Here is a 15,000-nt window from a genome sequence, read left to right as displayed (position 1 = left end):
CAGAGGTCGTGATGAACACCAAGCTAGAGACCTCAGACTACGATGGACCAGCTACCCTGCTGATGACCCACAGGTACACACACACACACACACACACACACACACACACACACACACACACACACACACACACACACACACACACACACACACACACACACACACACACATAATGTGTCCAACCTGTGTTTTCAAGCATTTTTTAGCTGGTGAAAAACAGCTTGAAGTATTTCAACACAGTGTTGGTAAAGTCATGTGATTGAACTATGACGTAAAATGTTGGTCAAGCTAAGGAATTGATTTGGTCGACTACCTTTTTTCACTGACAAACTGAATAAAAACTATGACATTTACTGATCATTTCATCAACAAATAAAAACTAGAGTGAAATGTTATGGAGGGACTAGTAGGCTCAAATACTTCTGATATTATATCTGATAATTCACACTAACATGTCTGTCAATGTATTGCTTATTGTTGATATTGTATCCCTATGGGGGTTTGCTAAGCATTCCCTGATTATGTTCAGCATGATGCTAGGACACACTTCAGTGAATATCTGCAGAGCCTTTAACAACAAACTAACTCTATTCTATGTGTTCAATAAATGATTAAATCTACTCTGTCTGTCTGTCTGTCTGTCTGTCTGTCTGTCTGTCTGCCTGTCTGTCTGCCTGTCTGTCTGTCTGTCTGTCTGTCTGTCTGTCTGTCAGTGGGAGGAGATGAGCGGATTGGACGACGAGGCCAACAGCGTACGGACCTATCAGCTGTGCTCCCCGGACAGCGCCTCCTCCTATTGGCTGAGAACGGGCTGGATCCCCCGTAGGGCCGCCTCCGTCCTCTATGTGGAGATCCGTTGGTTCATTTACCTTTTTGATTGACAGCTTTCTGTCCCTCTGTTTGATTGATTGATTGATTGATTGATTGATTGAATAGTTTATTTATAAAGACATGGTAACAATACATGGAAGTATACATCACACTACAAAGTCCTCTAAACTGGATCACTCATAAACAGTGTTGGGCAAGTTACTTTTAAAAAGTAACTAGTTATAGTTATTAGTTACTGCTCCAAAAATGTAATTTCGTTACTTTACTAGTTACTAAATTATGAAAGTAACTAGTAACTAGTTACTTTACTTTACTTTTTAAAAAAATAAGAAAAAAGTATAAAATAAAATAAAAAAATATATATTATTTCCAAATGATTTTGATAGGCTATACATAAAAACGTTTATTTGTTTCTTCTTCTTTAGAAATATTTTCTTTCACATCAGGATGTAATGATCATTACACTCAAAGCAATACAATAACCCTTACCCACCTATCTCCCACACTCCCACACTCAGAGAGAGTTTTAGTGTTGCTCTGTGGCACAGTGAGAGAAAAGACCATTGTAGTCATTATGAAACGTAGTGGAACAATTAAACGTCTTTCTGCACTGTAGTGGCCCTGCTGCTTTCACTGCTATTTTGCTGACTAGCTCTCTGAAGGAAACACACTCAACCGTTGCGATGGGAAGCATGTCCTCCTCAACAACATACCTGCCAATCAATCTGTTTAGTTGAGTCTGGGTGACATGCTGTGGCGTTCGTTTTTTGGCTCCATCTACATCACTGCTGGTGGAGTCTTCTTTGGCGACTAGTTTTATAACCCCATGTACTTAGTTAGGTGCTTCAGGAGATTAGCATTGCTGTTACTCGATGTGGACAATGTTTTCTGTCACTGCAATGTCTTTAGCGTCCTTTATCCCCACACATTCTAAATAATGGTTATATTTCCAAGCTGCAAACTAACGCTGCGCTTTCGCTCAGCTGAGACTGTGTGTGTGCGGTTGTTGTGGTGGATGTGTTGCCGTGTGTGTGTGTGTGTGTGTGTGTGTGTGTGTGTGTGTGTGTGTGTGTGTGTGTGTGTGTGTGTGTGTGTGTGTGTGTGTGTGTGTGTGTGTGTGTGTGTGTGTGTGTGTGTGGTGTGTGTGTGTGTGTCTGGCAAGACCCGCCCAACTCTGTCTCTGATTGGCTTAGGCTGACATTTTACCCCTGTTAACCAATCATCACTCCTCTCTCTCTGGCAACTTTCACTTTCTCAAGTTAGAGTGAGTGGGAGCGCTTGAATTTGCCTGTATCCATCCAAGCCTGCCTGTCCTGTTTAGATGACAGGCAAGCTGCTCCGCGGGGGAGACAGTTCAGTTGGATCACTCAATGTAACGCAGTAACGCACCTTTTTAAATCACAGTAACTATAACGCCGTTACTGAATTGGAAAAGGCAACGCGTTACGTTATTAGTTACCGCAAAAAGTAGTTGCGTTACGTAACGCGTTACGTTACTAACGCGTTACGTTAGTAACGCGTTAGTCCCAACACTGCTCATAAAAGCACTTGTCTTATTTCACACAATAACCGCCAAGGTTTTAAACATGGTTTGTTATCTCCTTGCCAGCGTAACTACCTTCATCCATGAATGTTGAAACACAGTGGAGGCGACATTGTGTTCCAAAAAAACAAAAAAGGCGTAGGGAAGGGGTAAGAGGAGGGATCTGTGTATATTCAGACGGACCACGACAATCCTACCACGATCCACCATTTGGGGCGGGGGGCTCGCTGAAAACAGTGGGCTTCAATGCAAAAACAGCAACTGAGTTACAGCTGTTTTTCTGAAAATCCCATATAGTTCAGGACGGGTGGGAAGTGACGTTTTGTGGAATGATGTCACATCCACATCACTTCTTCTCTGAGTGACATGGATCATCACAGAGCTGTGTTACGGTGCCTAAAACAGCCTGCCTCATTTTTGTGGCGGTGTAACCGCCCCTATAAGTGAGTTTTGGACACTGACCAATCCTGCACCGTGATTGGCCAATAGTCTACAACGCAGTCTACACCCCTAACCCTTCCACAGTCAATGCAAATCTATACTTTTGCAAAGTCAGCCAATCACGTTACAGCTAGTGTCATCACCACTAACTGTAATGTGATTGGCTGACAAATTCAGGACTGTGATTGGCTAGCGAAACACATGACACATGTGCAGCCTATGAATAGCAGTATGGACTTTAAAAAAAGTAATTTATCCTTTTTTTTATGTTGTGATGACATGACCACACACCACCACCCACTTCACACTGGGTGTGATTTTTTTAATAGAACGCATTTATGCGATTTGGCGGACAAGTGCGCTATTTAATAGAACGCATGTATGCGTGTATGGCAGGAAATGAGTTAAAATGAGATCCCCGTGCACTCAAATCATGATGACATTTAAGAAGACATACAAATATACATTACTATGCACAACGTCATACAATCAGCTTACAGGTTACTGCTGTGAAAAACAAGAAATATGTACAATAGACAGTTTAAGGCAGGGGTTCTCAACCTTTTCAGGCCGCGACCCCCAAAATAATGATATTATTTCCCGCGACCCCCGCGTGCACGCGCGCGGTCCCGTTCGCGCGCGCGAAGGTTATTTAATTATAATAGGTTATTTGATAATTGTTTATTATCAAAACATTTTTGCAAAAAGTGGGTAAATTGAGTAAATTAACTGATAAAACATGAATTAATGATAACATAAAAAAATATTTTGTTAAAAAAAAAAAAAAAAAAAATTTTTTTTTTTTTTCAAATTCACCAAAAAATCTGGTGACCCCCCCAAATTATTTGGCGACCCCCTGGGGGTCGCGACCCCCAGGTTGAGAACCACTGGTTTAAGGAGCAGGGGAGGGGGGGGGGGGGGCGTAGGTTAAGACTTTGACAGGGGCCAGTTTGTAATGTCAGCCTCCTGAAGATGACTGGGTTACTCTTTGGTCTGTTGGTCTGTTTCTATAGTTGTTTTAATCAGGCACCATAACGCAGGGACCTTTACACCTATACATCTCTTTGACAAAAATAGCCGATCTACAAGCTCTGCTGCGAGGCGTTGAGAGCTTGTAGATCGGCTATTTTTGCCTAAAGTTCTCCTCAGAAATGGGATGCTAGTGGTTTAATGTAAAAGAAAATCATATCAGACAAAGATTTGGCGGCCCCCCTGTAGTAACTCTGAGGACCCCCTAGGGGGCCACATTAAGTGAAGGTGGGGACCGCCAGTGGTCCTAAGTAACATAACAATAACTGACCATGACGTGGGTTTTCAGTATGGGCCTGAACTGTCACATAAGTGCTTTGATATTTTTAATTCTATTGTTATCTATTGTTTTATTGTTCCAGGTGTTTCATTCCATTGTTATAATTGTATTGTTCTGTATGGTTGCAGGTTCACCATGATGGAGTGTTCGGGGTTAAACTCTCGTCATTGTAAAGAAACCTTTAACCTTTATTTATATCCGTCTGACAAAGACGAGGCCACGCCCACTCACCCTGCCTGGATGGAAAACCCTTATAGCAAGGTACACACACACACACACACACACACACACGCACGCGCGCACACGCATATCTGCAATTTCATTTAAGATGTTCATCCTCCTTTTATCCTCAGCCAAAGTGATGTCATCATGTTTAATAGCTGAACAGCTCAAAAACAAAGATAAGGATAAAACATTTGGTAAAGATACCATACAGCTGGTTCATGTAACAGGAGTGTTGACACCATGGAATGTCATCATAATGACTGTATGAGGATGATGAAGCTCCAGTGCAAGACAGATGTTTGTATTGCTGTATTGTTGTATTGTGCTTTTTGCTTTGGCAATGTAAACGTATGTTTTCTCAATAAAGCCCTTTGAATTGAAAGATTGTTAGTGTTGAATGTTAGAAATATAGAATTTAGAAAATATGAGCTTGTATATCTGCTGTTTTTGAATAGCCAAAGAGTAAAATAAATCCACCTGCTTAATCCATTAAAGACAAAGCATCTGTCTGGCATTTTAACATTTTCTTTGGCTATTTATTTAGAAAGATTCTGACAATTTGTGCAAATCTTTGAATATATATATATATATATATATATATATATATATATATATATATATATATCTTTTTTTTTAAAGCGAACATTTTTAACTCCGATCTTTGTCCCTGGAACAATATATTTCAAGATGGGGGTCCACGGCCATTCGACCAAATACATGTCATTTTGGGGGTCCTTGACATGGAAAAGTTGGATATAGCAACATACTGTTAGGATTTAGAAAACATTTTTTTGTCTCCGCCAGGAGACTATGTTTTCGTTCTCGTCCCTCCGTGTGTCTGTATGTCCACCAAGCTACCATTGGTCAAGCTTCACGTGACACGTGACAATATGTTGAAAGGGTGTGCTTTGATTGGCTAGCGAGACGCATGACGAAATAGAGACCAGTAAAAAGGTATGTCACTTCAGAAGATCATTTATATCTTTTGAAGTGAGGTAAGACAGGATTAATCAGGAACAGTACTGGTGGAGACCTGTGCTCCGAGGAGCACATTTTCTAGTTAGATATGTATTTAGCCGTGGACCCCCATCTCACAATGTGTTGTTCCAGGGACCCCCCATAAGTGTATCCAGGTGGATACAGTAGCAGACAGTTATAATGTATCATATTCATAATGTATATATATATATTTCTAGGTGGATACAGTAGCAGCGGACCACCTCCTGCGGCGAGGAGGAGAGAGGAGGTCCAACGTGAAGACAGTGCGTCTGGGACCCCTGGCCCACAGGGGGGTCTACCTGGCCTTCCAGGGCCAGGGCGTCTGCATGGCCCTGCTGGCCATCAGGGTGTACTACAAGAAATGTCCCACCATGACCAGAGCCTTCGCTACCTTCCCTGAGACTGTGCCTCATGCTCTGGTTACACAGGTATTAATATTAAATATGATTTAATATATATATAACTGTCCCCCACGCTCTGGTTACACAGGTATTAATATTAAATATTAAATATGATTTAATATATATATAACTTTCCCCACGCTCTGGTTACACAGGTATTAATATTAAATATTAAATATGATTTAATATATATATAACTGTCCCCCACGCCCTGGTTACACAGGTATTAATATTATATATTAAATATGATTTAATATATATATATATATAACTGTCCCTCATGCTCTGGTGACACAGGTATTAATATTAATATTAAATATGATTTAATATATATATATATATAACTGTCCCCCATGCTCTGGTGACACAGGTATTAATATTAAATATTAAATATGATTTAATATATATATATATAACTGTCCCTCATGCTCTGGTGACACAGGTATTAATATTAAATATGATTTAATATATATATAACTGTCCCTCATGCTCTGGTGACACATGTATTAATATTAAATATGATTTAATATATATATAACTGTCCCTCATGCTCTGGTGACACATGTATTAATATTAAATATGATTTAATATATATATAACTGTCCCTCATGCTCTGGTTACACAGGTATTAATATTAAATATGATTTAATATATATATAACTGTCCCTCATGCTCTGGTGACACATGTATTAATATTAAATATAATTAGTTATATATATAGTAGAATAGTGTGTGGTGTTTACCTGCAGAAACATGTATTAATATTAAATATAATTAGTTATATATACAGTAGAGTAGTGTGATGGTGTTTACCTACAGAAACATGTATTAATATTAAATATAATTAGTTATATATACAGTAGAGTAGTGTGGTGGTGTCAGAAACACACTGGGACTCATTCACTAACCTGCTCGTACATTCACAACATTATTTGTGTGTCTGAGGTCGTGTATACCAGTGGTTCTCAAACCTTTTCATGTCAAGGACCCCCAAAATTGACACTTATCAGCCCGCGGACCCCCGTTTGAAAAGAAATGCCAGGGACCCCCATAAGAGAAGATTCTTACGGCTCTACCAGTGATTCTCAACCATTTTAATTTCAAGGACCCCCAGTTTGACATGCATTAGAGGCTACGGACCCCCATTTAACGGCATTTCTATCTCTGGGACCCCAATTTATATCGTAAAATCAATGCTAATGTAACTCTGAGAGTGTACAAGACACAGAGAGTGTTAGGGTCCATTTGGTTCCATTTGTACACTCTCAGAGTTACAGACCCATAAGGGTCCATTTGGTGCCTAATCTATCATTTAGCTGGGGACCCCCTGGAACTCCCTCAAGGACCCCTGGGGGAAAACTAAAGTTTTCAAATAAATGTAATGGAGTAAAAGTACAATATTTGCCTCTGAGATGTAGTGGAGTAGAAGTAAAAGTACTGAGTACCAGTAAAGTAAACATTCCTCAAAAGTATCCTGACCTTAACATTTATCTTCTGTCTGCAAAAAAAAAGTTCTGTCTCAACATACTAATGTGTGTGTGTGTGTGTGTGTGTGTGTGTGTGTGTGTGTGTGTGTGTGTGTGTGTGTGTGTGTGTGTGTGTGTGTGTGTGTGTGTGTGTGTGTGTGTGTGTGTGTGTGTGTGTGTGTGTGCGTGCGTGCGTGTGCGCGTCAGGCCCAGGGCGTGTGCGTAGAGAACGCGGTCACGCCCCCGGGCGAGCAGGCCAGACCTCCCAGCATGCTTTGCGGCGAGGACGGCCAGTGGGTGGGGCATCCGTCCACTTCCTGTGGCTGTCGCCCTGGTTACGAGGCGTCTGAGTCTGACCTGAGATGCAGAGGTAAGGACACAACACTGTGTGTGTGTGTGTGTGTGTGTGTGTGTGTGTGTGTGTGTGTGTGTGTGTGTGTGTGTGTGTGTGTGTGTGTGTGTGTGTGTGTGTGTGTGTGTTCAAAACATAGCAGATCTACATTACATTACATTACAGTCATTTAAAGGGTAAGACCACTTTGGTAGAGGTTTGGGTTGTGTAGTTACCTTGCCATGCTGTAACTCCAAAGGTGGACAAGAAATCAAAAATAATTGCTCCATTGATTAGAAATTGATAATTCAAAATATGCTCCTCATTGACTTACATTGTACACTGAAACAGATCTCAAAGTCACACTTTTAGCACATAAATGAACGCAAACAAAGTTGATTCAGACAATATAGAACCTCACCAAACCCAGTACTGTTTGTTTTTTTAATAAAAATGTCAACTTCCTGTTGATTTTGCCATTTTTAAGTAGAAAACCTGGACTGGATCAGCGGATCCGGATCCAGATCTTCAAATAGTAAAATCAACAGGAAGTTGACATTTTTATTTAAAAAAAAAACAGTAGTGGGTTTGGTGATATTCTATATTGTCTGAATCGACTTTGTTTACATTCATTTACGTGCTAAAAGAGTGACTTTGAGAGCTGTTTTACCATACAATGTAAGTCAATGAGGAGCATATTTTGAATTATCAATTTCTAATCAATGGAGCAATTATTTTTGATTTCTTGTCCACCTTTGGAGCTACATCATGACGAGATAACTACACAACCCTTACCTCTACCACAGTGGTCTTGCCCTTTAAGCTATAACTATAGGCTAAGTTTGAACTTAGTGTGAAGTGGAGCAACTGGCCCCAGAAGCATTAAGTTCTCTTCTAAAACAAGCAACTAAGAGCATACCTAGCTTTAAGGTAAAAGTGTAATATATCAGCTACCTACTGTCTTAAACACATGAGACACATAGGAGAATCACATGAACAAGAGATAAAACTAATAAGTATCGAATAAACAAGATCCAATAGAACAATAAGAGTTTGTACAAATAATTAACACAAGTAGGCCAGGCAGAGAGGAAGGGTAGTGTTTCCTGAAGAGGAGGGTTTTGTCCTGACACAGTGTGGAGTTCATTCCACCACTGTGGGGCCAGGACAGAAAAAAAGCTGTGATCTACAAGCTCAGAACGTGCTATGAGCTTGTCCCCCCCCCCCCCCCCCCCCCAGGGGTCCTGGACCTCCTGTTGAAGAGCCCTGGATTAGGGGCGGCCATAGCTGAGTGGTTAGTGAGCCCGCCTAGGGAGCCAGAGGCCCTGGTTGCCACAGGTTCGATTCCAGGCCATCCCAGCATATGTGTGGATGAAATGAAAGTTGTCCCTGAGCAAGACTCTTAACCCCTAATTGCTCACAGGTTCTCATTGGAAACAAGACCTCAAGGACTTTCATGAACAACCTGTTAAAAGGAATGACATGGAGGTCACAGGTTATGAGTTATATCTGATCTATACGCATGTTAGCGGCAATACAAAAAGTAAAAAGTGGCATTCATTAAAAAGACCATTGTCATCTCAGGGTCAGCAAATACACTGTGTGTGTGTGTGTGTGTGTGTGTGTGTGTGTGTGTGTGAAGACCGAGGTGGAGCTTCCTGTTATTCTTTTGAGAGTTCAAAGGTCAACTGACTGGAACCAGGAAGTGTTGTCATAGCGATGAGCAAGTCTACTAGAGAGAGAGAGAGAGAGAGAGAGAGAGAGAGAGAGAGAGAGAGAGAGAGAGAGAGAGAGAGAGAGAGAGAGAGAGAGAGAGAGAGAGAGAGAGAGAGAGAGAGAGAGAGAGAGAGAGAGAGAGAGAGAGAGAGAGAGAGAGAGAGAGAGAGAGAGAGAGAGAGAGAGAGAGAGAGAGAGACAGAAATAGACAGAGAGAAAGATAGTCAGCGATGAAGGGAGAGAGAGAGAGAGAGAGAGAGAGAGAGAGAATGTGTGTTAGAGTGTAAAGGTCAGAGGTTAAGTTGTGCTGCTAAGCACCCTGGGAGGGGGGAGTGTGATGAGGTCATTCTGGGGTCAGCCAACACATTTCTCACACACACACACACACACACACACACACACACACACACACACACACACACACACACACACACACACACACACAGGCGTTGCTTCATGGTGACGGCGTGACGCTGGTTTCCACTTCCTGTGGAAGCCGAGGTCACTTCCTGTTCTGTCCCTTCAGTCCTCCTGACTCCTGTTGGTCTGATCTCCTCCTCCTTTTATCATCCTCCCTCTGTCATCCCTCCTTTTATCATCCCTCCATCTATCATCCCTCCCTCTTTCTTTTTTATGAAGCTTTATGAATCATATTCAGATTAAATGTTTTTAGGATGTGGTTAAAGGGTTAAAGGCCAGAGAGAAGAAGTGAGTTTTAACCCATTGAGACCTGAAGCCGATTCTACATGTCTCCTAAATCTCAACAGTATTCTGAAAAACGTATGTTTCTATATCAGTGGTGCTCAATCTTTTTCATGTCAAGGACCCCCAAAATGATATGTATTTGGCCGCAGACCCCCATCAAAATATGTTGTTCCAGGGACCCCCCAGAAGCAACGATTTGAGTTAAAAATGTTCGCTTTAAAAATATATATATTCAAAGATTTGCACACATTTTTCACGATTTTTCAAAAATAGCAGATCTACAAGCTGGTCGAGACCAGTTGTTGACGTTGGCTGCGCCCGTTTATTCCATTCTAGACCTGCGGAGCAGCATTGTTTGACTGTCTGACAGGCATCTGGACACATAATCCACTCCTAAATGTGTATATCTACACTAATAAATAATTGCTGTGAAAATATATCATTTTATGAAGTAATTTAAACAAACTGCTTTAACAGTCATTCAGATAAGATTGTAGATCTGTCTGTATTGAAAATAGCAGATCTACAAGCTCACAAGCCAGCGTCGCATCGCATCGCGACGCGTTGTGAGCTTGTAGATTTGCTATTTTCAAAATAACGAGCGCTTTTGCGTCGGGAGTCGCGCGGTCGGGACAGTGAGGTCTACAAACTTACAGTAGCTTGTCCTATGGTATGGAGTTATGTCACAGAGAGTTATATAGGCTACAACCTGGCTGGGTTAAGGATATAAACCTGACGATCCAATCTCTTATAACGTGGGTGGCGGCACGGGATCACTGCAGTCTGCAGACCGCCCGAGTCTCATGGGGAATACATAACTGCTTTAGTGTAACTATCGAACGCGCACTGCTCGGTATGGGGTAAATAAATATACAAACGTATTCCATTCATGGCGATGTGATTGGTAGGCCTATCATAATATGTCATTCATGTAGGCTACAAGCCTACTGACTGACAAAGATTGCACCGTAACGGATTATGAAAGACGCAGTTGGGCGCATGTCTGTGTGCGAGAGAGCGAGAGAGAGAGGGGGGCGTGTGCATGTGTGCGTGCGTGCCTGTGTGTGTGTGTGTGTGTGTGTGTGTGGGGTGTGTTTATGTGACTTGACAGGCAGCGAGGCGAGGCGAGCCGGCTAAGCTCTTTCTTTGGTCGTATTCTGGTTCTTCATGTCGTAAAATCGGGGCGTTTCGAGAATATTTAAGGGCGTGTTATTTAAATGACGCTCGTTTTCAGACGTCAGATTTATCAAGGCTGGGACCAAATGTACGCTGGGATCAGCTGTGTAGGATGCGTTGATAAATGTGACTTTGACGTTGGTGTACGGCCGAATATATGGAAAAATATGCACCGGTTTATACGCTCTGTTGATAAATGAGGGCCACTGTGTTTGTGTTCTGTCTTGGTGCAAAAGTGAGCAAGCTCTGGCGTTGCCAGATCCCGTGAGAGAAACAAGCGACCAGGTCTATGAAAGTAAGCCCAAATAAGCAACTACGCCTCAGAAACAAAGCCCAAACCAAAGCGACCCGCAACTACGAATGTTTACCAGCGACGTTTACAGGAAAACGAGCCCAAAGTCGCTTATATTAAGCAGAACTGGCAACACTGGCAAGATCTTGCAGGCCAACAATGTATGAAATAGTTCATATAGCAGATCTACAAGCTCACAACCATGTGTCCATGTAGATCAGCTATTTTCTAAATAGTAAAAACAAAACTCTCTCTCTCTCTCTGTCTCTCTATGTCTCTCTCTCTCTCTCTCTGTCTCTCTATGTCTCTCTCTCTCTCAGCCTGTCCGTCCAGACATTTCAAGGCGGGGTCGGGTCTAGGTGGGTGTGTCATGTGTCCGGCCAATAGCAACACTCAGATCCCAGGCTCCGCCTACTGCCTCTGTCACCCGGGTTACCATCGAGCCGACTCGGACCCGCCCACAGCCGCATGCACCTGTAAGTACCTGTCTGTCTGTCTGTCTGTCTGTCTGTCTGTCTGTCTGTCTGTCTGACCGCATGTCTGTCTGTCTGTCTGTCTGACTGTCTGTCTGTCTGTCTGACTGTCTGTCTGTCTGACCGCATGTCTGTCTGTCTGTCTGTCTGTCTGACTGTCTGTCTGTCTGTCTGACTGTCTGTCTGACCGCATGTCTGTCTGTCTGTCTGTCTGTCTGACTGTCTGTCTGTCTGTCTGTCTGTCTGTCTGTCTGACCGCATGTCTGTCTGTCTGTCTGTCTGTCTGTCTGTCTGTCTGTCTGTCTGTCTGTCTGTCTGACTGTCTGTCTGTCTGTCTGTCTGTCTGTCTGTCTGTCTGTCTGTCTGACCGCATGTCTGTCTGTCTGTCTGTCTGTCTGTCTGTCTGTCTGTCTGTCTGTCTGTCTGTCTGACTGTCTGTCTGTCTGTCTGTCTGTCTGTCTGACTGTCTGTCTGTCTGTCTGTCTGTCTGTCTGTCTGTCTGTCTGTCTGACCGCATGTCTGTCTGTCTGTCTGTCTGTCTGTCTGTCTGTCTGACCGCATGTCTGTCTGTCTGTCTGTCTGTCTGTCTGACTGTCTGTCTGTCTGTCTGTCTGTCTGTCTGTCTGACCGCATGTCTGTCTGTCTGTCTGTCTGTCTGTCTGTCTGTCTGTCTGACCGCATGTCTGTCTGTCTGTCTGTCTGTCTGTCTGTCTGTCTGACTGACCGCATGTCTGTCTGTCTGTCTGTCTGTCTGTCTGACTGCATGTCTGTCTGTCTGTCTGTCTGACTGACCGCATGTCTGTCTGTCTGTCTGTCTGTCTGTCTGTCTGACTGACCGCATGTCTGTCTGTCTGTCTGTCTGTCTGTCTGTCTGTCTGTCTGTCTGTCTGTCTGTCTGCTCTCCAAGTTCCCACAAAACTTGAAGAAACATTCACACAGTGTTCACTCACACAAGTGTGTGTGTGTGTGTGTGTGTGTGTGTGTGTGTGTGTGTGTGTGTGTGTCCATTGTGTTAACAGCTGTGTTCTCTAAAAGCAGTGATCCTCCCCTTTAAGTCTCACTAATTATTGTCTCTCACACACACACACACACACACACACACACACACACACACACACACACACACACACACACACACACACACACACACACACACACACACACACACACAAAGATTTCAAGGATCAGATGTCAGTTTGTCCTCCTTTTATCTTTCTCTCTCTCTCTCTCTCTCTCTCTCTCTTTGTGTCTCTCTCTCAGTGGTGATGTCATCAGGGTGTCGTCTTCATATCATGTGTTGTTTTGTGTTTTTTACTTTGACAAATAATAATGTGTCATTTAATAATAATAATTATTATAATATAACTTTCTTCTATCTTCTTGTGTTGTCTATCAGAGATGAAATGAACACATGAACGTGTTTTATAATCATTTCACCCACTGTTTACCTGTAAAACTACTTCATTACTTTACTTCCACTGTCTGTCTGTCTGTCTGTCTGTCTGTCTGTCTGTCTGTCTGTCTGTCTGTCTTAGGGTTGCCAACATCCAGAACTGGAGAAACGTTTTTTTCCGGGTTTCCCGCGGATAAAGTTACTTTTTTTGTTACTTTATTTCGGTTTTAGAGTTAGGGTTAGGGTTAGAGTTAGGGTTAGGGTTAGAGTTAGGGTTAGGGTTAGAGTTAGGGTTAGGGTTGGGAACAGGCTGACATGCCACACAAACAATGATGCCGTTCCCACCGGAGAAAATCTCACACACACACACACAAGCACTCGTGCGAGCACTGTGCCTGCCCTCTGTCTGTCTGTCTATTACTAAAAGTTCATCTTCCTCTAGCAGCCTAATGATAAGGCAGACGGACATGTCAGTGATGTGTTGGATGTGTTGGATGTGTTGGATGTGTTGGATGCAGCTCAAAGTGAACTTTACTCATGTGTGTAGTTAATCTCCGTCTAATCTCTCAAGAACAGATTCTGCTCTGCGTTTGAATCTGTTGGGGGGGGGTTCGTCATAACGCGTACGCACTGGCCTGCAAGTGGGCGTGCCTTCAGATCAGGAAGCAGGCCGCGCTTTACCCAATCAAATGTAGTGGGCGGGATTCACGTGTGTACCGATCCTTCCCCAATAGAAACAAACTGAAACTCATTTAACAATAGCGTCCTCGGAGCAGACAAAACCACAGAAAGATATTCACATTTTAACTTGCTCTTTCATCATAGAAACAAGTGGCTTATAACCAAAACCATCCATGTTCTCTGGGAGAAGTGGTGTTAGTGTTCCGTGTAGACATATTGTTAGTGGGAATGAAAACATAATCGCACCAACCGGAAGTGAAAGGCTGAAGGCAGACACAAACCCCGGTTTCCTTGAGCACGGGTGCTACGTCTTCTTCCTCCCAGAGCCAAATGAGATAGTCAAAAACCGCAGAGGGCGCTGTTTTTCCTTTTCATTTGGCGATGGGTTCCCAGATTGGTCTCCGTCAGACCTTCCTAACCGTGTTATTAACCCATTAAGACCTGGAACGCGTCTGTGTCACTTTAGATTTATTTGGCGACACAAAGGACAAAACTCAGTCGAAAATGGGTGAAACTTTCCGTTTAGAAGATGTTTTGTCCGTCATCTCTGAACAGAAGGTCTGATCTGATCTGTGTGAAGCTTGTTGGATGAGTCACTGTGAGGACTTTAAACATTATGACACCTTTCCTCTGTCCTGTCCTGTCTGTCTGTCTGTCTGTCTGTCTGTCTGTCTGTCTGTCTGTCTGTCTGTCTGTCTGTCTAACCTGTCTGTCTGTCTGTCTGTCTGTCTGTCTGTCTGTCTGTCTGTCTGTCTGTCTGTCTGTCTGTCTGTCTGTCTGTCTGTCTAACCTGTCTGTCTGTCTGTCTGTCTGTCTGTCTGTCTGTCTAACCTGTCTGTCTGTCTGTCTGTCTGTCTGTCTGTCTGTCTGTCTGTCTGTCTGTCTGTCTGTCTGTCTGTCTAACCTGTCTGTCTGTCTGTCTGTCTGTCTGTCTGTCTGTCTGTCTGTCTATCTAACCTGTCTGTCTGTCTGACCTGTGTACCTGTCTGTCCTCCCTCAGGCCCCCCCTCCCCCCCCC

General features: G+C 43.0%; 1 protein-coding gene across 1 annotated transcript in view; it reads left to right on the top strand.

The window, feature by feature from the left end:
* Positions 1-11: 11 nt before the first annotated feature.
* Positions 12-15,000, top strand: part of LOC311035149 (ephrin type-B receptor 4b-like) — a gene marked incomplete at its 5' end in the record, with an annotated part of 39,091 nt that continues 24,102 nt past the window's right edge. Inside the window, 8 exon segments of the mRNA XM_084043228.1 lie at positions 12-36; positions 39-73; positions 714-856; positions 4,253-4,385; positions 5,546-5,776; positions 7,423-7,585; positions 11,756-11,911; positions 14,983-15,000. The exon segment at positions 14,983-15,000 is cut by the window's right edge and continues 116 nt beyond it. Of these exon segments, the coding sequence (XP_083899354.1) occupies positions 12-36; positions 39-73; positions 714-856; positions 4,253-4,385; positions 5,546-5,776; positions 7,423-7,585; positions 11,756-11,911; positions 14,983-15,000 (904 nt within the window).

Source organism: Gymnoscopelus microlampas, assembly GCF_963454915.1.
Source record: "Gymnoscopelus microlampas genome assembly, chromosome: 19".
NCBI classification, from domain to species: Eukaryota; Metazoa; Chordata; class Actinopteri; order Myctophiformes; family Myctophidae; genus Gymnoscopelus; species Gymnoscopelus microlampas.
Note: the sequence above shows the minus strand (reverse complement) of the source record. Positions and strands in the feature narration are given on the sequence as shown.